We start from the raw sequence: 23,495 nt of genomic DNA, 5'->3' as shown, positions 1-23,495 counted from the left end.
ATTTCCAGTTTGATAAAGTGAGATAGAAAATTTCAGTGCAGTTTAGTGACAAGGAACAGGTGTGGCACTACATGGTACACGTAGACGTCAGTAGACGTGACATAACCCTTTTTAGACGACATTGTCATCGCAATACCGTACCGCTATTCTCGACAATGTAAAGTGTTTCCGGAGATTTTATATTCGATATAACCCTTAACGAGCCCTTCATCACGAAAACTATTGCAATGAATATGAGTAAGACAGAGAAGCTGTTAGCTGCTAAGAAGAAGGTAATTTTACATTTGGAACCAGCTGTCACGTCACATTCAATACAATTATCGTATATATATTAAATAATGTGCTCTAATACAAATGCAATCTTGCTGCGAAATATTCTTTATCGATATAATTATAATAATGACATTATCAAATCGTTACATTAAATATTATAAGTTGTCAGAATGCAATGTTAACATATTTTATTAAAAAGTATTGGCATTAAATTTTTAGCATGGTAAAATCTTGTTTGTCAGTGGATTTGAATAAAGTTATGACTGTTGTTACAGCTGAAGGAATTCCAATTGCAAAAGAAATTACAAGTGCAAGAAATCTTGAATAAACAGCAAGACTCAAATGTTATAGATGAATCCATATCACAGGTAATTCTGTAACAATATAGAAATTTATATGTTTCTGTTAAAATATAATATGTATTTTTGAAGTATAATGTTTAAATAATGTTTCCGACAGTGCCAAACAAATTGCCAAACTGCAGAAGTGGACAAACTCTATAATCAAAAGAAACAGAATGAAGAATATATAGAAAAACAATATGAGAAACATATATATAATACAGATATTATGCATAAAGAAGAAAATGTAACAAATCACTTTGATGGTGCTAATAACTTACCAGATATGATTGAAACTAAAATAGCAACAAGTAATAGTGAGGTAACAGAAAAGAGCTTTCCCACCTTGGAAAATTATCCAGAAACTGCTGGATTACATGAAAGTGGCAATAAAAACATGCACACCATGCATTCACGTCTTCAATCAGATTCACAATATGTGGGAAATGATGAGAAATACAATTTGAATATTACAGCGTCTAATGGACCATCAACGGTGCAGAAAGAATATTTATTAGAAATGGCCTCGGAAGTTGCTCATGTTCTTACCGATGATATAGATCACAGTGAACCATCAAGTTCACTTGATTTCGATCTAAAGTGTCGCAATCAATTTTTAAGTTCGTGTTTAGAGGAACAGAAACAACTTGTAAATGACTTACACATTCAAGTTAGTCGTTATGTGAGTTTTTTTCACTATATGCAGTTCGTACATTCTGATTCTATAACTTAATGACAGTTTGGTATTATTATATTATCATGCAGATATTATATATGTAAATTATTAAAAAAGTTGCACAATGGTAACATAATGATACCAAACGGTTAAAAGTTACATATTCGAAGTACAGAATACTAGATTATATCTAATTTCATTGTTATCTATAAAATAGCATAGCAGAGTAGCTGAATTGGAAGGAATTCTAGCTACGAAAGACTCTGAATTTGAAGCCAAACTTGTTCGCGAAATAAATCCTCTGAAGGAACAATTGCAAGTTCACGCACAGACTACTGGTATCCTGATAGCAGAAAAGGCGGAGCTCACAGCAGCTTTGGCACAGAGTCAGAAGACTGCGAAACAGAATTCAGGTTATTATTTATTATAATTTACATATAAAATCTCGGAAAACGCAAAATTTGTTCTGACAATATCGGAAAATGTTATTTCCTCATTGTTATAATTGGATCTGTGCTATTTAGAGGAGATAGAGGAGATGAGCGGAAAATTAAAACATAGCCAGCTTCGTATTAACGAGCTTGAAAAAGAATTAGCTCAAACGCGAAGTAATTCTACTGACACTCAAAAAAACGCTCAACAAGTACAACAAGTCTATGATGAGCTCGAGAAGAATTATTATGAACTCAGGTATTTATATTGAAGCCATTTAATTTTAATAAATGTTATGGTTTTAAATATGTATATCATGCAAAATAATCGAATAATTATTTTCATCTATAGAAAAGAAAAGGAAGATTTAGAATTGGAAACATCAGAATTAAAACAGAAATTAAATTTAAAGAACACTGAATTTATTACTCTGCAACAAGAATTCCAAGAGAAAGCAGTTTTACTTTCCTTAAATGAATTAAGGATACAACAAGTAATTTTTTACCATTTTTGTTGAAAATTACGATCATTTTATTTTAAAATTAATGTAAATAAATTGATTATAGCTAACTGATACATCGCAAACATTAGAGTCCCAGCATCAAACTGTAACAGTACTAGAACAACAGTTGGCTCAAATGAGAGAAACTTTGAAACTAGTGAATAATGAGAAGGATGAAGCCAGTAGACAATATCAAAATTATGTACGACAGTTAGATGCACAGCAAGCAAAATTATTTAATGAGGTACATTAAATGTTTACATAACTCTATTCATAAAAGTAGTCATTTTATATCGAGTAATTACAGGTTGAAAGTGGAAAAAAAATAATCAGTGATTTAGAAAGTAGAGAGAAAAGTTACATACAACGTTTATCGGATTTAGAACAACAATTGCAGCATGAAAGAGAGAAAAGTGAAGCCATACTTCCATCGCAAGATCATAACGATGAAATAACTAATTTAATGAAAAACATTGAGGATCTAACTGCACAACATAAAAACCTTCATATCGCGTTATCTGAAAGGGTAAAAATATATACAAAAAATAACAATTCAGAAACTTAGTAGAAAAATGTTTTTTAATGACAAGATGATTTTTAGGATGCGGAGATTGAAATGTTAACAAAAGAAATACAGGAATTACGAGACATGAAAGATGATGGAAATGATGCAGCAAAATTAGTACAGGCTCTTGAAAGTGAAAAACTTGGTGCATCTAGAGCTGTTTCACAAAATCAACAGTTAAAGGAACAATTAACTGAAATGGAAAATGCTTTTGTTACTCTTGTGAGTGGTATAGTTATATAATATACATCAATCTAATATTAATATATTTTGACTTAAACAAATTTATAATATTTCTTTTTATTACAAAAATTTATTTAGTTTTAAAAACTTATATAATTATTTTCTTTTTAGAGTAATGCTAAGTTAGATTTAACAGAACAGCTTCAAGCTGAACGAAATATTGGTCGAAAATTAAATGCAAGATTGAATAATGTCGAGATGGAAATGGATAACTTGAAAGAAAAATTAAAAGAAAAGGAAACACTTTTAATAGAATTAGAGAAAGAAAAACTGCAAAACGCTCAAATTGCAGATCAAATGCAGCATTATCAAGCACAGTCACATCATGCCCGAACATTACAACAAGAATTACAAAATGCTTTGGTAATTCGTCAACTATTTAGTAATTTAATAATTTTAATTAATTTAGAATCGTCATACATGTCTTTTACGTGAGGATGCAATTTATATGATTTCATTATTTAACATAACTTTATTTATATATTAGGTGTTGGAATTAATTCGTAGCGTTTTACAAGTGATGGGAAGTACTTTCATTAATGTATTTTTTAATGCTCATGTGAAATAAATAACATTCTTTCATTAAAAAACGCTACGAATTAATTCCAACACCTAATATATTATTCGTAATTTATATATTTCAGATTTATATAGAAGATTTAAAAAGTGAGAATGAAGAACTCGCAAAAGAATTAGAAACTAAAGTACAACAAGAGACACATTTATCCAGAGAAGTTGAAAACGTTAATGAAGATCAGCTTGTAACAAAAAATGAGCAAAATTGTAATGATATTATAACAATGCAAAACTCATCACTGCCAGAAGATAAAAATATTTCAGACAATTTTAGGCCTATTACAAAATTAGAAAACAGATTTAAGGAAACAATGGAAAAGGTCGCTGAATTAACTGACGAGAAACAGAAATTAGAACATCTTGTTCTTCAGCTCCAAGGTGAAACAGAAACTATAGGTAAGTTATACTACTTTCGATTATATAAACTTTGCCCTACTTTCTTTACTCCTAATTTTTTAGATATTACTGTAAATATTTTAATAATTAATTTTTAATCTTAAATTTAACATTATACAAATTATTGTTTTAATTCTTCACTTTTCACATAACATATATCTATATGTATATATATATATATATATATATATATATATATATATATATATATACACACACATACATATTTGAATTCTTTATTTTAAAAAATCTAATTAACGCGCATACATTTATACAGGAGAATACATAACTTTATATCAAAAACAACGAGCAATTCTAGGAGAAAGATGGAAGGAAAGAGAGCAAACCTTCCGTCAATTAGTGGAGCAACGTAATCAACAACAGGAACAGTTGCACAAATTAAAAGTATTAGTTACTGACTTGCTTAAAAAACATCCCGAAACACTAATAAATTCCACAGAAATAAATTGTCATAAAGGTAAATTTACCTATACTTAATATTTTCTTTACTTCCTTTAGAATTTTTTAATGAATCAAACATAAATGAGTGAAGACTATATTTTAAAAAAAAATTTAATTATAATCTATTTTGTTTATAATTAAAATGATCTATATTAGAATGATGAAAAAAGTGTGTGTGTATGTGTATATATATATATATATGATTGTATTCTCTTTACAGATACAAATGTCGATGCTCCTACGCTATCTGAAAATGAAAAGCAAGACAATGCAGAACTACCATTGATCGAAGATAAAACTGCATCAGATATTCTTGATCTTCTCACGGAAATCAAAGACTGTAAAGATACATGTATTATAGAACCTAATTTTCATCCATGTCCATGGTGCTCCGGAAGGCTCATTACCGTGTAATCATGAATAATAAATTTGTTTAATCTTTGTTATAACTAAATTATAATATAATATAAATTAGTTATGTAGAATAATAATATTTGTATATAGACTTCTTAGACTTTTCTAAAACTTCTGTATTTATCTCTTGTAAAAGTACGGACATAAGATTTTTATCCGAAGGGAGTTATTTTATAAATATACAGTGCCTTGAATAATTTTGCAGATAGAATTTTTGTTTTCTCTTGCACCTAGCTAACAAAAGGCTAATAGATTGTGAATATCAATATTTTGTCGCAAATAAACACTCAATATTTTAATGAAATTTTTATTTTGAATAGTGATTAAAAATGTACATACTATGCTTTCAAAGCATATTTTCTCTGTGGATACGTAGAGCGTTTGCGTATCTCCTTCAACGTTTTCCTGCTGGCTTGGTAGGGAGTAAGAACACGACGTAGAGCCCTCGTTTTCTTGGGCCTCAAGTCAAGCGGCTTGTACTTTTTATTTTTGTAAAGTAAACGGAGATTTCCTTTTTGCTTCTGGTGCATAATAATATACACTCGTGCAATAGCTTTCCTCACGACACGACTAGAATAAAATAAATAGAAAAATTCATAAAAACATTGCAGATTAAAATTAATTTCTATCTATATATTTCATATTATGCATATAAAATGATATATATCAACAAATTTTTCAATACTTTACAATTTCTTAAAATCTTAAATAAAATGAGATAAAGTATAGATATCAAAAGAACAAATAAATGCATGTTTAATATTTTTATATAATTTTATCATTTTATAAATTATTTACATCATAATTTGAAAGATTATGAAGACATTTATAATGAATTATAAGAATTAGAAAACTTACATCTTGGATAATTTTGATGCAGCTCCTCCAGTCACTTTAGCCACTCGTAGAGTGGTCAATTCTGTTTTGAGCTGTTCGAGCTGCTTCATCAGCTCCCGCTTATCTTTGGTCCTTAATTCAGAACACTTCACTTTTGCCTAGAATAATTCAATATACATGTTAAGTACATTCACATGTTGTATACTGACTAAAACAAAATGACTACACGAGTTACGAATCGTTGTTATAAATCTGATTGTAATATTAATTGTTTTATTTGCCCAGATATAAATTGCTATGCAAAAAATACAATCTTCTTTTATTTTCCATCTAATTTATAACTCGACAATTGTGATGCTCTGTGTTCGGTGACACAAGGTTATGTGACATAAATCTGTCACGAGAGTAAAATTAGAAAATATTCACAAGCTACGGATTAGACTATGGCAATAACACAATTTTCATCAAATAATCGGAATACATTAACCATTGATGTTATAAATAAATTCGGATTACAATCTCACGTCCTTACTAACCATCTTGAATCGGTTTTCTTTCAATAAGGAAAAGAATCATGGACGATGAGCTCATGAAAGAGATAAAGAGGGCACTGATGAAAGGCAGAATGACCAACGTACAATGAAAGCTAAATTACGTATCCCTAGAATAAATGGGTGCATTCATAACAATCACTGAACTAAGGCTATGTTCCAAAACTTCCTCTCCGAGGAAAATTTTACTCGAAATATATAGTAGTACACGTAACGTATACTATATAAGCATATAAAATAAAATCTTCCTTGGAGAGAAAGTTTTGGAATGTAGCCTAAAATAGTAATCGAATGTGATTGGTTTTTACTGTTTGACTCAACAAATCACATTGAAGCCAATAAAAACTTAACACCATATACCGTAGCAGAGAGAAACCTGAGGTCGGTTTTTTCCTGTTACCGTCGAAATCGCCCATACACTACCGTCAATGCATCCATTTTCAATTTGAGAACTACGTAATTATATACATTTTCTAACACTATCGATAAAATTATATTGTCGAAAATATTGGGTCATCTAAAAAGTATCCGCGGTTTTTTGTCACTGTGTGTTGATGGTCATATATCTAGTGACAAAGTACCACGGATACTTTTTAGATGACCCAATAGATGTGATTCGTCTCCGTATTAAATCCTCACGATAGAAACTTACATAAAATATTTAATAAGAAAAAATCAGAAAACATTTTTAATCCTTAAAATTTAACAATTTTTATTTACATATATAGAAGATGCGGAATTAAAATTTTATTAATTTAACTTGTTTGAATTTTTTCAATTTTGTTTATTAAAATTCACCAACTTTTATTTATATATATAGAAATTAAAATTTTTTTGTTCAAGGATCTATTAAATTATCCCTCCTATGGATAGTCGGCACGCTTCTATCCTGAGAATTTAGTACAGAGACGAACCATTTCTACTTTCGACGATACAATTTTATCGATAGTGTCAGAAAATGTATGTAATCACATAGTTCGCAAACTGAAAATGGATGTACTGGCAGTAATGTACGGATAATTTCGACGGTAACAGAAAGAAGGCCGGCGTGACCTCTCTCAGGTTTCTCTCTGGCTCATCTGAGCGTAGGATATATGTTGGATTCAAAGAGACTACTGAACAAACGGAGTATAATAAAAATTTATTGGAATTTTATTTTACTGACAGTTTAAGAAAATTTTCATGCTGAATAAGAAAATATTCTGGCAGTTTTTGAAAATAGCTTGTAAGTTCAATATGCCAAGATAAAAAAATGTGATAAAAATACTGAACTTTTCCTTATTCTTTCTTCTAACCTGTAAACAATGCTTGTAATTCTTATAAACAAATTACTATTATATATATTTTTAAATTTATGATTGAATTAGATTTTAAAATAAACATCTTATTGTTATTCGATTTATTATCCTATTGTAGGTTTCAACCCTTTCTCTCTCTGGCTCTCTTTCTTTGAGCTAAAACTGAGCTAAGAATAGAATATAAACAATGGGGAAGCATGAAGTAGGCACACCAAAGTACATCGCTAATAAAATCAAGGCAAAAGGATTGCAGAAGTTAAGGTGGTATTGTCAAATGTGTCAAAAACAATGTCGGGATGAGAATGGATTCAAATGTCACACGATGTCAGAGTCACATCATCGGCAGCTATTGCTGTTCGCAGAAAATGCTCATCGATATATGGATCAATTCTCACGGGAATTTTCACAGGGATATCTGAATCTATTGAAAAGACAATTTGGCACCAGACGAGTACCAGCAAATCGAGTATACCAAGAGTACATTGCCGATAGAGGACATATACATATGAATGCAACTCAATGGCTCACTTTGACTGCATTTGTAAAATGGCTTGGACGTACTGGACAGTGTGTTGTCGACGAAACCGAAAAAGGCTTGTATATTGTTAAAATTTATTTGTAATTGTTGATAATTATAGATACAAAGATATAGATACATTTTATCTATCGATAAAATTTTAGATTTAAAAAAATGTATTTTATATTATTTTAGGCTGGTATATAACATATATTGATAGGGATCCTGAGACACTTGCAGCACAGGAAAGAAAAGCGAAGAAGGAAAAAATGGACAAAGACGATGAAGAACGACTGATGGATTTTATTGACAAGCAAATAGAAAGAGCAAAACAGGATACAAAAGATGAGAAGGGTGAGACATCTAAGACACCATTGATGCGTCCTGAGAACGATACACCTTTGGTCCTTGACATAAAGCTAAAACCAAAACCAAAATTGCTTCCTGTTCTTGAAGTAAAGCAGGAGAAGATAAAAAGTGAAGATAGCCAAAGTAAATCAGTTTCAAATAAATCAATCGATGAGAAAAACGAAAAACTCAAAAGATCCAATAATGACAATAAAACAGAATCTGTCAAGAAGTTAAAAAATAATGATGATCCTTCTGCATCTGAAGGTTGGCTTAGGGAAGGTTTAATGGTTAAAGTAACCACGAAGAGTCTAGGTGACAAATATTACAAAGCTAAAGGCGTTGTTCAATCAATTGGAATAGATGGTTTCGTTGGTAAAGTAAAACTGAAGACACCAGAAGAAGTTAATGGACATATTATACGACTAGATCAAGAATATTTAGAGACAGTAATTCCTGCGATAGGTAAAGAAGTTCTTATTCTTTGGGGAAAACATAAAGGTATAAGAGCAATAGTGAAAAAATTACATATAGAGCATTATAGCATAGATGTTGAACTCGAAAAAGATAAGCAAATCTTGAAGAAACTGCCATATGAACAAGTATGCAAGTATGTAGATTGAAAAACAATTGTGTGAAAAAAATACTAGGAAAAAGATATTATATTTTAACGTTATTCAGTGATAGCTTGTATTACATTCGTATTACTTTGAAGAGCACCTGTGTACAAATTTAACAGCTAAATAAGAAATTTCAAGCTTGTATATAAAGCATATATCATAAAATAATATAATTTATATTACTTTACATAATATAAATTTTACATGCAATTCCTGAGAAACAATTTTTTGTGAAACGTCCATTTAAGGCAAACTTTTTATTGAATATTATCACACAATTACATTTTATTACATATCAGTGTTTGTATGGTGCAAATACATATGTAAAATTAGGAAAATCAGAAATCTCATCGTCCACACAAATAAAATGCTATAATTTTAAAATCAAAGTCTGAAATTATTGTTTTTTAAATTTGATAAGTATCAATCTCTTGTTAAATTAAGAAATATAAAAAATAAAACAATTATTTCAGAAATGAATGAATATATATATATAAATGTATATTGTCCTTCTTTGTAAGGATATATCAGAATTTTTAAATGTCTTATATTTTTTTCGACTAAATATTCATTTTGTATGTATGTGTATATATATATATATATATATATATATATATATATCTTTTGTATTATTATACGTTTTAAATAAAACAAAAACCATTAACCATTATTTATTTCATATGTATCCAACTACAATATTTTTCTTTTCCAAATGCTTTTATATGTTGCAAGAATATGTATAGTAAATTTATTCTCTACATATATATATATAATATAAGAGTGTATATAAAAATTTATATTTTTATCTAAAAAAAAAATTTAAGAAAATTAAGCTAAATATTTATTGTTACAATATATAGAATTCATACAGTATACAATACAAATTATCTCTAAAAAATTGAAATAAAAAATAAAAGCGTGATGGTTCTAATTTTATACATATGTTTATTATTATTTCATAAAAAATATATTTATATATTGATATATTAATGTTAGCTCGATCTTGTTTACATGATTGATGTAAAAGGATAACAGTATCATTAACAAATATCACACAGTGATATTTGTTAATGATACTGTTCTCCTTTGATATATATACAGAGTGCAATAGTATATAAATATAATATATATAGTTCTACTCGATTTTGTGAATCATTCGCTCACGCATGCTTTGTACTGGGAAACATTCTTTATCAAGTATTACAATACGGCCATTGATTTTAAAAAATATATCTCCTCGATTACGACTAAATACAGGAACAATAGTACTTTCGCCAAAAGTTTCCATTTGTGTTTTGCCTAATATTCTGTTTACAAACACAGCCTTGTATATTTTATCTGCAGAATTATGATAAATTCGGAACGGAATAGTTTTACTGCCTACTATGAGTATAATCGATATAGTAAAACTACCAAGTATCAATAATAGTCTTCCCAAATTAGAAGAAGGTCTTAATATTAATTTGTCATCGGGTAATAGATTCTCTGTTTCTTCTTGTACTGGTGGTTTCATGCAGACGAAATATCCCAGAACAGACAGATTAGCAGCAAGACTTAGCCAACCAAAATGATATGTTAAAATAATTAATGTACATATATTTGAGTGTTCCCTATATACAAGTCGGTAACCATTGCTTATATTGTCCTTAAGTTTATATTTTTGTTCTGTCCAGGCATTTGTCTTATGAGCAAGATGTTTATAATTTTTTACAAGGGTATTTTTATTAATAGGACCAGAAATTATATTCTTATGAAAAACAGATCGCCATAAAATGGAAGTCTTATTCAGAAGATAAGCCATTTTTGTGACTTACAAATAATCCTGTAACAAATGTAAAAACATATGAATAATCATTAAAGAAGAAATGACTGCCTAGACTTATTAACTAAACTGTATTAGATTAATTATATCATATTAAATTTATTAAATAATCTAATATATATGTAATTATTATATTTCACTTAAAATATATTGTACTAATTTCTTTTAAAAATATGCTTATAATAACATATATAATATATACTATTTTACAGCAAATATATAGTAAGAAACTATCATTGAAGCTGTAAGAACAAAATAATAACGTAAAAAAAATACAAATATACTACAATGCTGCAATACTTAAAAATATTACAATTAAACAATAAATTCAACTCAATTACATTAACTCAATCATAACAAATACAATTTAATTGTTAATTGGGATCCTTACTCATTCGGTAAATATTCTTCAATATAAAATATTCTTCGCGATAAAATTTTTAATATGCTTCAAAGCTTTTGAAGCATTTAATTATTGATAAAATCACACTACATGAAATATTACAAACACGCTTCATCAAAACTAGGTTAGATCGTACGTATATATGGCTACGTAACGTAATTCATATATACGACAATCCACGACCTCCACACACCTACGACCCACGTTTTGTGCACCACGATCAATCGTCAATAATTTAACTAAAAGTTGGTAAAAAATACTCGTAACATGTCGTTATTCAATTGCGATGACTCCGACTCCGATGGAGAATTGAAGATAAACAAGGAATATGCCAATATCTACGATAATTTTCGTCAAAAGGAAGAATTACATAAATGTGAGTGAACCTAACCTTTAACAGACACAAAAGATTTTTTTATTGGATAATAATTCTCCCTAATATATTATAATTTTTTTCCATTTTTAATTATCTTACAGTGAAGGCAAGATATGGAGAAGATGCTACATTTTCAGAGGACGAGTCCAGTGATAGTAGTTTATCAGAAGATGAGAATGTATGTTGATTACTAGTTAGTTAACAAATTATTAATTACTCTTATCATATATTTTATCATAAATATTTTCTTACTTATTAGATTTTGTCTCCTTTTTATCTCATAAAAATTTGTGTAGAATAATACTGATTTTTAAAAATGCATAATAATAGTAATTAATTCTTTTTAGATTCAGGATCCAGAATTTGATAAACAGTTTCTCATAACATTGGCTTGTTTGAAATCTGAAGATCCGAGCATATATGATGAAAATGTTTTTAATAATATTGATAAACCTGGAACATCGGAAAGTACTGAAGCAAAAAAAATAGGAAAGAAAAAGTTAAAAAAAGAGAAACCTATTTCTTTACGCGATTACGAACGTAAGATAATATTAGAGAGAGATGGACGGTTTAGTAGTAGCGAAGATGAAGATGATGCAAAACAGAGAGCTGACTCTAAAACGTCCACTTATGTGCAGGAACAAAAAGAATTAAGAGATAGTTTTAAACATGCTCTAAAAGATGAAGACGAAGAGGATAATGAAGATAATGATCTTTTAAAAATAAAACAAAAGACAGAAGATGAAAAACATGAAGTATAGTTTCAATGATTACAATTTTTACATGTGTATGTATGTATATATATGTATGTATTATTTTGTATAATGCTATTATTGTTTTATTTAGGAAAAAGAATCATATAAGAAGTGGTTGAAAGGTCAAGAAGTGAACATAGATCTCAAGGACAAAGAAATTCTTAAACCATTACGCGATTTTTGGTTGGATTCCAATTTAGATTCAAATGAGAAATTTTTAAGAGATTATATTTTAAATAATAAGTATATGGATAAAGAATCATATGATGTTGGCTTAGAGTATAACCAAGTTATTCATGACAGCGATGAGAATTTGTCAGAAGATGAAAAGACTATTGAAAAACAAGAGGCATTTGAACGTAAATACAATTTTAGATATGAAGAACCTGATCAAGACTATATCAAAAGGTACGAGTTCTTATTTAATATAAATATAAATGTTAGTTATTAAATATGTTAACATTTTTTTTATTCGTGAATTTTATGTTTTATTAAGGTATCCACGAACGATGGAAAACTCAATGCGGAAAAAAGATACGCGCAGAGCTCAAAAGAGAACAGAAGTTAAGCAAAGAAAAGAACAAGAGAAACAACAAAAGAGAGAAGAACTAAAGCAATTGAAGGCATTGAAGAGAAAAGAAATAGAAGACAAAATAGAAAAATTGAAAGAAATCACAGGTAACATAACTTTAATTTTTAAATCTACAAGGTAAAATTTATGTTAAATTAGTCAACATTATGTTATGTCTACTGCAGGAAATGATGATATGCGCTTCGATAACGTTGATTTTGATTCCGATTTTGATCCAAATGAACATGACAAAAAGATGAAAGAGATTTTTAATGACGAATATTATGCTGGTGGTGAAGATGAGATGCAGAAACCAGAATTCCCAGAGATTGATGAAGAATTGGATATTGAGAAGTGGGACTTTTATGATCCAACTACAGATAAAATTGACGTGAAAGCTGAACAATACGAAGGACCTCATTGTGAAGATCCAGATTTTAATGTACTTATTATAACTTATCTATTATATGGTGTGTTTTACTAATATATTTTATATGGGAATTTTACTAGTCATCTGATTATAGATGGATGCAGATTATAATGAATCCCGAGATTTACAATCCGAAGTCATAGAAAATACAAAAAAGAAAAAACGAAGAAAACGTTCTAAATTTGCTGAACTTATAGCAAAGGAGAAACCGAAATTTAATCCAAAACAGTTTCCTTCATATGCAGATTATTTTGATCAATATTACTCGTTGGATTATGAGGATATGATAGGAGATTTACCTTGTAGATTTAAATATCGAAAAGTAGTGCCAAACAACTATGGATTAAGTGTTGAAGAAGTAAGTGTTAATTCATGTGTAAAATTCATTAATATATTAAAACCAATAATTCTAACGAAATCATTTCTAATAATATAATTTTTATAATTTATAATTTAATAAATATATATACATTCTCTTATTTCAAGATTTTAATGGCTGATGATAAAGAGTTAAATAAGTGGTGTTCTTTGAGACAAGCTCTTAAATATAAATCAGAACACGTAGAAAATAATGAGATTCAAATATATAAAGAAAAATCAATGAATGAAACAAATAAACGAAAAATTCTCAAGAGTTTATATACGTAAGTATTATACGAGGATTAAGAACATATAAGATATTTTATACATATTATAAATTACATGTTATTTTCTTGTATATTTAGCAAACCTGAAGAGAAAGAAGAAGAAAAAGGCGAAAATGTTACTGAACAAACTGAAACTAATAATAAGAAACATAGGCGAAAGAAGAGAGCTAAAACCAGTAATTCTAATGCTGATATTGTTTCTAGAGAAAAAATCATGCATGTAACAGAGAACGATGTACAGAATAATTTACATAATAAGGATGAAAGTGGAAAGGAGGAAAAAAATGAGGATACACAAGAGAAAAATATAATAAATAAGAATAAAAAGCAGAAACGAAAGAACAACTTAAAAGTCAACAGCGATGCTCCGATTTCTAAGAAAATGAAAATAGATAACACAACGACGGAAGATTCTCAAATAAAAATGGACATTAACAACATAGAGAATAATAACAAAAATAGAGATATCGTAGAGATTAATAACAAAATTAAAGCAGAAAATAATAACAAAAAGGTAGCTATTGACAAATTTACAGGTAAGAGGAAAAACAGGAATAAGAGTTCTCAATTTAACCAAATGAATACTGGAAGACGCAAACCAAATCATAATGATCCAACGATGTCTTTGAATGCAGAAAGATTGAAGACATATGGAATAAATGCTAAGAAATTGAAAAATAAATTAAAATATGGTAATAAAAGATTGTAAATATGGATTTTCTATCTTTGCATAATCATAAATATAGCAAATATAAAATCATATCTATATGATTTTAAATTCTAGCATTTATTTATTAGCATTTACTAATATTTTTCTATAGATATAATGTATGTACATATATATATATATATATATATATATATACGATATAAATAAATAAATAGAAAAATGTATTGATATATAATAAGTTTAGATAGGCATAACAAGTTTAATATAAAAGCGCGCGCGCGCGCGCGCGCGCACACACACACACACACACACACACACACACACACACACACACACACAAAGGTGAATAAGAGACAACAGTCAGCGACTGCGCGCACCCTCGAGTAGGAGTGGTCTCGAGTTAGGGCGGATCCGCTTTCGGATGATAAACGACGTTTGCGGATTATTAGGATCGTACGCTGCTGTTTGTGTTTGCCTATATCCAACAATTTCCATCTCTAATCCAGCCCGTATGCTTCGCTCGAGAGAAAACAGCCCATTGATCGGCGCGTTACGGATTTCATTTACCAAGTTCTTCGCATACATATCTTTTTTCCTTTCGATCTACTAAAATTTTAATGGAAATAATGAACAAATTTTAATTAAAACAATTTTAACTTTTTAATATTATTAATCAAATTAATTTTTAAACAGTATATGCGATCATGCTTTTGGAAAATTAAATCAGGAATTTAAGAGTTTTTCAAGGAAGATTATATTGTATATATATTACTAAGATTGTTTTATAAGCATTATAATTTTTTTTATAATGGAACATTAATAAAATTATTTTTAATCGCAGCAAATATTTATTTTCCACGCTAAATATTTCTATTATAGTCATTTCGATTTAACAAATTCCATTATATAAAAAATATATAATATATATTATTTATTTGTTACAACAATGACGTGTCATTTTTTAATTGTTCGTAAAAAAAAAATGGTAACATGAAAAAAAATACGCATTAAAAGTACATTAAGATATACATTAAAAGTACATTAAAAGTACATTAAAAGTACTTTTATTTCTCTATAATTATATCAGTCATTACATTCAAAGTTGTACATTTCAAAATTAATATTACATTTTAACAATTCAAAATATTTAAGCTTATTTCCTGAAGGACTTTATTTTCCTAATTGTATCGCTTATAACAAATGAACGATAAATAGAAATATATTATTATATTTAAAATATTTATTTAAAATTTCAATATTTCGACTTATATGCATTCTTCTCAATTTAATTCAAAAGTATTTTTATATTATATCTATATGTATAATATTAAAGAATAAACAGAATTGGCTACCAAATCGTATAAAATGTGATCGTATGTAATTTAAAACAAAATTTGATCACTTGCGGAGAAAAGAGCGACTGTAGAAAACAATATCATTGATAATGCATCCACGATGCCTCTTCAGAATTTTATTTAACAGGAGGGAACAACGACATTGGTTAGATTCGCTTCGAAACGGTCGGCAAACCCTCTTTCTCCCCCGGGTACAATAAATCAATCCCCTTAGCTCAACGAGAAGTACTAGTATAGTAGCAGGTGGCTCCTGACGGCCACCGGCGTTCGCGCCCTTAATTCCCAATTAATGTTATCCTCGATGTAAACGTACGTCCTACACATCCCCCTTGGTCTTCAAACCGTACGTTCGAACATGTTTCCTCGCGGATTATGCATCGAATGCGCCGATGGAACATCATCGGGTGGGTTAAAGTAAAACGCAGTTCTATAATACAATGAAATATTTTTTGCAATATTTTAATTCTAAAATTGCTCGAATTCTTGCTTTTCAGAAATAGATTTATTCAGTTAATTTGTCTATATATGTTCAACAAATACAAAGAAAAGATACATAAACAAATTGTAGGAAAAGCATTAAAACACTATAATGACATCCGCACATCGAAGAAATAAAAAAAAATAGCATACGTATTATTTAAATATAAAATACTATGTAAGGATAAAAAATATATTGTTAATTAAATTTGAAAGAATTTGTACAAAAAAAGAAAAAATCCTGTGAAAATTTCACTCGCACGTATAATCGATATAATCGATTGGGGAAGTGCTGTGCCCAAGTTGTAGGACCTATTGAATTACGGCAGGACCGAATTTCACGGGCTAACACCTCCATCTGGATAGTAACTGAGGAGGATAAATGCACTTAGGGTAGTGTAATTGACACAATATCCCCGGCGGCGTTCTAATTGGCGGAAAATCGTCAGCTAGAATCCGATCTCATCGGTTCCTCGTTAACTGATCAGACAATTAAACACTTTACAGCGCTGCCCCTTCGTGTACGATCTCGAAGATAAGAATGTAAATTCGGGAAATCATTAGAGACTATGAAATAAGTGCATTTAGGCATAAAATAAATTTAGTTCTACAAAAAGCGGTTTTACCTTGCGATTATTCTGTGTACTGTGTTCTCTTCTGGAGAAAAATCGATATCATTTATAGAAAAAGATATAGAATAACACTTTATTCTACATATCATAATAAATAATATTTCAATTTGCTAAAATATGTATATTTCCGTGTATGAAAGTTTCAGCACTCAATAAGAAAAAATTAATAGACTTTTTGTCTTCGCATCACGTGACGCAAAGTTAAGTATATATATATATTCAGAAAAACGATCACACGCGTACTTCGTCAAATCTTCAATTTCTTAAATTTGTATAAAACAATGAGAAATGAAAAATGTGCGAAATTTGCTTTTACGGAGAAGTAATGGTTGTAAATGCATCGGTCATAGTAATATTCGACTCGTCGAATGGTTGTATGGTAGTATTCGGTGGTTTATCATTTCCTGTAGGTAAATCTCCAACTTGGATGAGAATCACGAGGTACGTGGTGACCGAGCCAATGACCTGAGAAAAAAGAAATTCGATTTTGATTTTATATACTTTATCTGAGAGAGAGAAAGAGAGAGAGAGAGAGAGAAAGAGGAGATTTATATATTATTTTTAAAGATCTTATTTTATCTTCAATTTTTTTAAATCCTTAATTGTACAAATAAATCCAGGAACTCTTATCTTCAAATAAATATTTAAAAAAAACAATTGCTGCTGTTTTTCAATTTTTGCGATTTTTTTATGTACATTTATTGCAAATTTATTGCTACATTTTCTCAAATTTTATTTTCTTTTTTTTTCAAGCAAATAAAATTAATTGATCAAAATTATAAAATAAGTTAGAGAAATATCAAAAATCATCTCTACAATCTCTAGAGTTTCTTCTATTTTGAAATACTAGATACTTTGTATACTTTCATCGTGTTCTGGCGTTAACGTATGAAATTTTATAACTTTCGACGGTTAATTCTTAATTGCAGGCATAAAAGTTATAAGACAAAGTCTCAGATTAATCATTAGTGAAGCATGAAGTAACAAAGAGTAAATGAAAATTAATACTAATAAACAATGATACTAGGGTGAACATAAAGTATAAAAGGTCATACTAATACGCATCATCAGTGTGCGAGCGATTACTTAAGAGTCTATATTTTTACAATAGGTTAAAAGTCTTTATTTTTATATATTAAATTTCATTATAATTTAATATAAGAAACTTATCATACCACTTCACATCTTCGAAACAACTTTCCGCTTTATTCAAGCGATTCATTAATACTTACCCCATGAATAAACGTGTGATCCAGATTGAAGAAGCCACACGCTGTGAATGTCAACGGATTCTGTATCAATTGCAGAGTGAAATCTCGTATCTGTAACAAATTTCGATATTAAATGCTGTTTCTCGTTATTTCATTAAAATAAGATGATGGACTTGCCTCCGCACGAAATTCTTTGCTGGTCGTTGGCTCGTACAATTCGCAGATTATATCACCTGTGTTCGCAGCCTGCGAAAATTCATGCATGAATATATGTACATATATATATATATATATATATATATATATATATATATATATATCGCGATTGTTACCACGCAATTAATGTTTTTACTACTCAAAAAAGTGATAATATTTGAAAGAACTTATGTTTTTTAAAAAACATACTGATTCTCTAAAACACACAAACAAAAAATGAAAGAATGTATAAAAATTTTGCTTGCCTCAACGCTCGCCATTGCGCACATATGATTTATGACGAGGACCTTCGATGAGTAGAACAGAATCCAGCTAATGACCGGTATTATTTCCTTCTTGTATTCCTCTTTAGAATAGCTTCCTTGCCAGAAAATCTTGTAAGCGTAGTACAGAAGACTAGTGATGAATACGAACGACACCGTCATAGAAAAGAGGATCTGTATGCCGAACGCATCATTCGTACACCTGGTAGACTTGATTAATTCCAAATGAACTTGCCTTTGTTCAGCATAAAAAAGAGAATATTATTAACCAAACCGTTTCGAAAAAGTATATATACATTATAATACATTTTGTTGCAAAGTACTAAAAAATTTAATCAATTATACGAATAAATTTGTTATATCATTTTCAAGAATAAATAATTAACTAGTGGGAATTCACACGATGAACCAGAAGCTATCATGTAACTTTTTCTCTAGGGCGGAAATGTGAAAAGTGAAAATTTTTTAAATAAAATATTGCTTCATTTGCGATTATATTGCAATAATACCGTACACATTCGATAGTGCGATTAATGCGATTTCTTTGATACAGTTCCCTTATATGAGCAAAAGTATGTGACAGACGGATGTTTACGTGTATTTATGAACATATCAAATGTTTACTTAAAAAATTTTTAGAAAAAATTTTCTTATATTTTTATAAAAATTATTTTTAAACACAAATGCACTAAAATAATATAACAGAATTGAACAAAAATTAAATTTCAATTTTAATAAAAATAATTTATGTATTAGGTGTTGGAATTAATTCGTAGCGTTTTACAAGTGATGGGAAGTACTTTCATTAATGTATTTTTTAATGCTCATGTGAAATAAATAACATTCTTTCATTAAAAAACGCTACGAATTAATTCCAACACCTAATATATGAAAATGAAATAAACGAAGGAATTAAAGATCATTTGTTAACAAGATCATTATTACAAAGATAAATTTGAAAAAAATAATTTATTATAATTTAATTTATTAAATAATATTTTAATACATATAGATCGTAATACAATAAAAATTTTATAAATTAAATTATGTAATTCAATTAACAAAAGGGAAAATAATAAAATAAATTATACTCATTGCATAGAGTATTAATATACCATAATTAAATTTTTAAGTTTGAATTAATAATTTATTATATAAATTTTACGGAAAAGAAACTAATAAAACAATAACAATAATAAAATAATACAAATTAATATACATAAAGATTATGTGTTTTGCGAGTATACTCTCATCAGGCTGCTTCTCGCCCTGATGAAGTGAACTGCAAGGTTCACGAAACGTTAACATTTCAAGAATGGATCTGGACATGGAGAAAACTCTCGTGAAACGCATAATTTTTATATAGAAAGCACACGTGGAAGAAAATTAATATACAATTAATATACAAATAAGCATTATTCTTTACCGTAGTACTACATTAAACTATCTACATTAAACTATCTACTTTAATTAATTTGTGAAAAACAGTACATTTGTGGTACCATGTCAGTTGTGAGTTATGAATGTGTTAATTACCATATTTTTTAAATAAATGTTTAACAGATCAAGATAAAATTGACATTAGTCATAACCATTAGTCATAAATGACTTGTTATCATGCAAATTCTGAGTAACGCAATTGTAAATATACACGTGTACAAAATGCACATATAAGGTGATCTCAATGTGCAAAATTACAAAAAATTTATTTATACGTGTTTAAGTAAAGATCTCACTTAACGGCCCTCATCGTATCGGTATTATCCTTAGACTTAGAATCCTCCTGCGTGGATGCGACAAAGGACTTGTCCCACTCGTCCTTCATTTTCAGTACCCTTTTGTGCTGTGGCGAATCTGGCGTAGTCGTTAACATGAGTCTCAGCAGATTGTTCAGTTGAGTGAACCGAATCTTCGCGTAGCTTCAAGCGTAAGAGCAAGAGAGGGAAAACCAGCAATTATTTACAGATATATAATTTTCAATAATTATATTCTCTAAATTTCTTGAAGTGAAATCTCACTCTTTTGAGTAATACTAAAATTTAGAGAATACTGATGTACTAATGTACAAAAATTTGCAATTAAGTAAAAGAAGTATAAAATTATTACATCTCTCAAAGCTATTGATTTGTGCATTCGTAGATTGCACAAATTTGGGATTAATTCGTTACATATTTGTTTGTATTCATGCAGGATCATTTTACCTGACCCAGTGTAAGAACGATACGTCACTCACGTAGAGCAAGCCGACGGGATAATTAAAGGCAAACGTAATGATAATTTTGACATGCAAAGGTGTACCCTCCACGAACATCCCATCATAATTGACCACTATAAATACGATGAATATCACTGCGACGAATATGAGAGCAATAATCTGATTCCGATACAATCTCCGATAGTTCTTCTCCAATCCCATTTGTTCCAAAGATTTTTCGCACATCGCTATGCGCATTATTGCTGCCTTCATGTACTGCGAATGTCGAAAAATAACAATAATGCAAGTCGCACGAGTCCACGTTCAGTAAAATCCTTTTTAAGAGTTGAATAAAGAGCTTATATTTAAATACTATATAAAAATTAATTCTTTTTTCTTAATTAGATTTTACATCTTGACATTTTCGCACGCTAATATCAATCTCTACGACGATCCCTTAAATTAAATTACCTTTTTCCTCAACCAGCCGCAAGGAATAAGACAGAGCGTCAGGCAGATGTTGGCATAGAAGATCCCATAAAATGTATAATTTCCGAGTGAAGTCACTTTGGGCAAATAATGACTTCCCAGGCTGTCCATCGACAGCTTCATCACGACGCAATACGTCACCAGACAGATCAACGAGTATGCAATGTTTAGAAATTTGCCTCGATTGGAGGACCAAATTCCCATGCCGACGATGGCGTTCGCCATTAACATCGGCGTGATCATTTCATGAACAGTCTTCGGCTCAAACATCTTCGTGGATGAGTACAAAACCAAAGTACAAAACCACTAGCCTCGATAATGACGAACCCTTCACCGTCGACTACAAATGTACGTGCACCTCGCAATCGAAAAATAAACGAGTATTGTAACCTATGTCACCTCACGTGTTTTGCACATATGAGACAGCGTAATACTAAATGTCACCCCCGACAAAAGTGGGAAGTCGAAGGTGGTCGAATAGGTGGTGGCTGCGGTGAAGTGGTGAACGCACAATCTAAGTAAACGATGTCCGCGATGCCTCGCAATGTATGTCCCAAAGGATTCATTCACTCATCTTATAATCAATATCCACTCGCAAGCGTATTGCATAAAGTCGTCTGCGTCTTTTTTTTTTCATTTCCACAACGAATACGCTGTGGAATTTCAAAATTTCTGAAATTTTGCTTCGGTTTAAATCACCGAAATAATAAATAATGTCTCTGTGGATTATAGAGAAGTTGCAATAGAAATTTTGAAAAAAAATTGCTATTATTTTTAATTTTTGAAAAGATCAGCACGGTGCGATAAATATCAAATTCTTTTCTACATGTTCTACTATATTTTTCTCCATATTAGAAGTAGTTTTTTTTCGAGAAGATGTAAAAATTAAAACAAAAATTTAATATCTTGATTAAAATGTTTTTAGTATTGATTTTAAACAAATTTTTTTAAAAATTATAACAAATTTTATCAAATTAAATTGTAGAATGCCGAATAAGCATAAAACTGCTGTTACAGATGGAACGGCAATATTATGCAATAGAAATAATGATAAATTTAAACGATGACAAGGCAAGTAGTGTGAAATAAGCGACAAATACCTCGGGTGTCCGTGATCCCATAATGGATAAATGCCCGGGAGACTTCATCGGGAAGATCGATATCGTACAAGTATCAAGCTAAGAGCTATCTTATTAACGACAATACGAAGGTTAAAAACGCAAGTTTATGTTACTGACATTTGTTAAAGAAGATTAATATACAACAAAAAAAATTTTAATAGATTGTCGTATACTAGATAAAATTATTCTGTAAATTAGTAATAATCATTATTTTTTATATTTAATATATTGTTACAAAAATTCTATTTTATAACATATTATTTAAATAATTACAAGCAACTATCGTACATATTGCAAGAACTCTACATTCGGAAGGTCGTATACTCCGATATATACATCTCGCACCATGTGCAATAATGTAATAAAGGGAAATGAGTAGTAAATATTAAGATGAAACAAAAAATATTTATAATGACTGACGCATATTTTTAAAAAGTATATGGTTATAAGCATCTTCGACGTATTTTAAATTTATGACCACATAGTCCGCTTTCCCAAGTTGAAAAAATTAATTATCGAAGAATATATTACGTGGATATATCTCTCATCATTATTGTTTTATTATGTAAATTTATTAAATTAATTTATCAAAAATTTATAACATCTTTATATTAAATATCATTATATGTATATATATTAAATAACACTAACTATTTTTACACCTGTAGAAATTTTATCTACAAAATTTACAAAGATCAAATCTTGAAAGTGATCGGTCTTATTCGATAAATTACAACGAATAAAATTTTATTTTAAAATTTAAAAGGAAAAAGTAAAAGAATTTATTAAATATTTTGTAGAGACTACTATAA

The 23,495-nt window shown here is 29.2% G+C and overlaps 6 protein-coding genes across 7 annotated transcripts; 3 read left to right on the top strand and 3 right to left on the bottom strand.

Annotated features, from left to right (window-relative positions):
• Nucleotides 1–77: 77 nt before the first annotated feature.
• On the top strand, nucleotides 78–5,091 carry LOC105143504 (golgin subfamily A member 2). Its single transcript, XM_011051879.2, has 13 exons — nucleotides 78–272; nucleotides 549–641; nucleotides 733–1,296; nucleotides 1,508–1,703; nucleotides 1,815–1,980; nucleotides 2,074–2,215; nucleotides 2,289–2,468; nucleotides 2,532–2,750; nucleotides 2,826–3,011; nucleotides 3,144–3,395; nucleotides 3,677–4,004; nucleotides 4,282–4,482; nucleotides 4,687–5,091. Exons 1-13 carry the CDS (start codon nucleotides 228–230, stop codon nucleotides 4,878–4,880), a joined length of 2,766 nt encoding a protein of 921 aa, XP_011050181.1. The 5' UTR covers nucleotides 78–227; the 3' UTR covers nucleotides 4,881–5,091.
• Nucleotides 5,092–5,173: 82 nt separating this feature from the next.
• RpL35 (ribosomal protein L35) lies at nucleotides 5,174–6,379 on the bottom strand. The gene is made up of 3 exons (XM_011051880.2): nucleotides 6,254–6,379; nucleotides 5,739–5,875; nucleotides 5,174–5,450 (listed from the first exon to the last, which is right to left on the bottom strand). The coding sequence occupies exons 1-3, from the start codon at nucleotides 6,254–6,256 to the stop codon at nucleotides 5,219–5,221; spliced, it is 372 nt and encodes a 123-aa protein (XP_011050182.1). The 5' UTR covers nucleotides 6,257–6,379; the 3' UTR covers nucleotides 5,174–5,218.
• A 930-nt stretch (nucleotides 6,380–7,309) lies between these two features.
• On the top strand, nucleotides 7,310–9,515 carry kin17 (kin17 DNA and RNA binding protein). The gene is made up of 3 exons (XM_011051878.2): nucleotides 7,310–7,493; nucleotides 7,685–8,159; nucleotides 8,279–9,515. Exons 2-3 carry the CDS (start codon nucleotides 7,754–7,756, stop codon nucleotides 9,052–9,054), a joined length of 1,182 nt encoding a protein of 393 aa, XP_011050180.1. The 5' UTR covers nucleotides 7,310–7,493; nucleotides 7,685–7,753; the 3' UTR covers nucleotides 9,055–9,515.
• A 234-nt stretch (nucleotides 9,516–9,749) lies between these two features.
• LOC105143501 (uncharacterized) lies at nucleotides 9,750–11,465 on the bottom strand. Its single transcript, XM_011051877.2, has 2 exons — nucleotides 11,265–11,465; nucleotides 9,750–10,873 (listed from the first exon to the last, which is right to left on the bottom strand). The coding sequence occupies exon 2, from the start codon at nucleotides 10,850–10,852 to the stop codon at nucleotides 10,187–10,189; it is 666 nt and encodes a 221-aa protein (XP_011050179.1). The 5' UTR covers nucleotides 10,853–10,873; nucleotides 11,265–11,465; the 3' UTR covers nucleotides 9,750–10,186.
• A 43-nt stretch (nucleotides 11,466–11,508) lies between these two features.
• Nucleotides 11,509–15,570, top strand: LOC105143500 (protein KRI1 homolog). Of its 2 annotated transcripts, none has more exons than XM_011051876.2 (9): nucleotides 11,509–11,652; nucleotides 11,754–11,830; nucleotides 12,006–12,407; nucleotides 12,499–12,815; nucleotides 12,904–13,085; nucleotides 13,164–13,420; nucleotides 13,503–13,766; nucleotides 13,895–14,052; nucleotides 14,134–15,570. In XM_011051876.2, exons 1-9 carry the CDS (start codon nucleotides 11,544–11,546, stop codon nucleotides 14,762–14,764), a joined length of 2,397 nt encoding a protein of 798 aa, XP_011050178.1. In that variant the 5' UTR covers nucleotides 11,509–11,543; the 3' UTR covers nucleotides 14,765–15,570. The 2 variants fall into 2 exon arrangements, with proteins under 2 accessions (XP_011050178.1, XP_011050177.1); XM_011051875.2 differs by having other exon boundaries at nucleotides 12,000–12,407.
• Nucleotides 15,571–16,951: 1,381 nt separating this feature from the next.
• Nucleotides 16,952–23,464, bottom strand: LOC105143639 (uncharacterized). Its single transcript, XM_011052091.2, has 7 exons — nucleotides 21,545–23,464; nucleotides 21,081–21,349; nucleotides 20,616–20,798; nucleotides 18,862–19,114; nucleotides 18,578–18,646; nucleotides 18,422–18,511; nucleotides 16,952–17,654 (listed from the first exon to the last, which is right to left on the bottom strand). Exons 1-7 carry the CDS (start codon nucleotides 21,830–21,832, stop codon nucleotides 17,502–17,504), a joined length of 1,305 nt encoding a protein of 434 aa, XP_011050393.1. The 5' UTR covers nucleotides 21,833–23,464; the 3' UTR covers nucleotides 16,952–17,501.
• Between the last annotated feature and the right edge of the window lie 31 nt (nucleotides 23,465–23,495).

The sequence above is a fragment of the Acromyrmex echinatior genome, chromosome 2 (genome assembly GCF_024713525.1).
Source record: "Acromyrmex echinatior isolate Ae372 chromosome 2, ASM2471352v2, whole genome shotgun sequence".
In the NCBI taxonomy this organism is placed as follows: Eukaryota; Metazoa; Arthropoda; class Insecta; order Hymenoptera; family Formicidae; genus Acromyrmex; species Acromyrmex echinatior.
The sequence above is the reverse complement of the archived record's forward strand: the minus strand, read 5'-3'. Positions and strand labels throughout refer to the sequence as shown.

What these genes read in the sequence shown, in the direction of transcription:
- LOC105143501 (XM_011051877.2), bottom strand. Translation starts at nt 10,852, where the DNA reads ATGGCTTATCTTCTGAATAAGACTTCCATTTTATGGCGATCTGTTTTT.
- LOC105143639 (XM_011052091.2), bottom strand. Translation starts at nt 21,832, where the DNA reads ATGTTTGAGCCGAAGACTGTTCATGAAATGATCACGCCGATGTTAATG. An exon ending in TCGTTCTTACACTGGGTCAG is followed by an intron (nt 20,799 to 21,080) that starts GTAAAATGATCC and finishes TTACGCTTGAAG; the next exon opens with CTACGCGAAGATTCGGTTCA. An exon ending in GATACGATGAGGGCCGTTAA is followed by an intron (nt 19,115 to 20,615) that starts GTGAGATCTTTA and finishes TGCTGAACAAAG; the next exon opens with GCAAGTTCATTTGGAATTAA.
- LOC105143504 (XM_011051879.2), top strand. Translation starts at nt 228, where the DNA reads ATGAATATGAGTAAGACAGAGAAGCTGTTAGCTGCTAAGAAGAAG. An exon ending in GACTGCGAAACAGAATTCAG is followed by an intron (nt 1,704 to 1,814) that starts GTTATTATTTAT and finishes TGTGCTATTTAG; the next exon opens with AGGAGATAGAGGAGATGAGC. An exon ending in AAGAATTACAAAATGCTTTG is followed by an intron (nt 3,396 to 3,676) that starts GTAATTCGTCAA and finishes TATATATTTCAG; the next exon opens with ATTTATATAGAAGATTTAAA.
- RpL35 (XM_011051880.2), bottom strand. An exon ending in GCATCAAAATTATCCAAGAT is followed by an intron (nt 5,451 to 5,738) that starts GTAAGTTTTCTA and finishes ATTTTATTCTAG; the next exon opens with TCGTGTCGTGAGGAAAGCTA.
- LOC105143500 (XM_011051875.2), top strand. Translation starts at nt 11,544, where the DNA reads ATGTCGTTATTCAATTGCGATGACTCCGACTCCGATGGAGAATTGAAG. An exon ending in GTTTATCAGAAGATGAGAAT is followed by an intron (nt 11,831 to 11,999) that starts GTATGTTGATTA and finishes AATTCTTTTTAG; the next exon opens with ATTCAGGATCCAGAATTTGA. An exon ending in ATTCTCAAGAGTTTATATAC is followed by an intron (nt 14,053 to 14,133) that starts GTAAGTATTATA and finishes TTGTATATTTAG; the next exon opens with CAAACCTGAAGAGAAAGAAG.
- kin17 (XM_011051878.2), top strand. Translation starts at nt 7,754, where the DNA reads ATGGGGAAGCATGAAGTAGGCACACCAAAGTACATCGCTAATAAAATC. An exon ending in TGTCGACGAAACCGAAAAAG is followed by an intron (nt 8,160 to 8,278) that starts GCTTGTATATTG and finishes ATATTATTTTAG; the next exon opens with GCTGGTATATAACATATATT.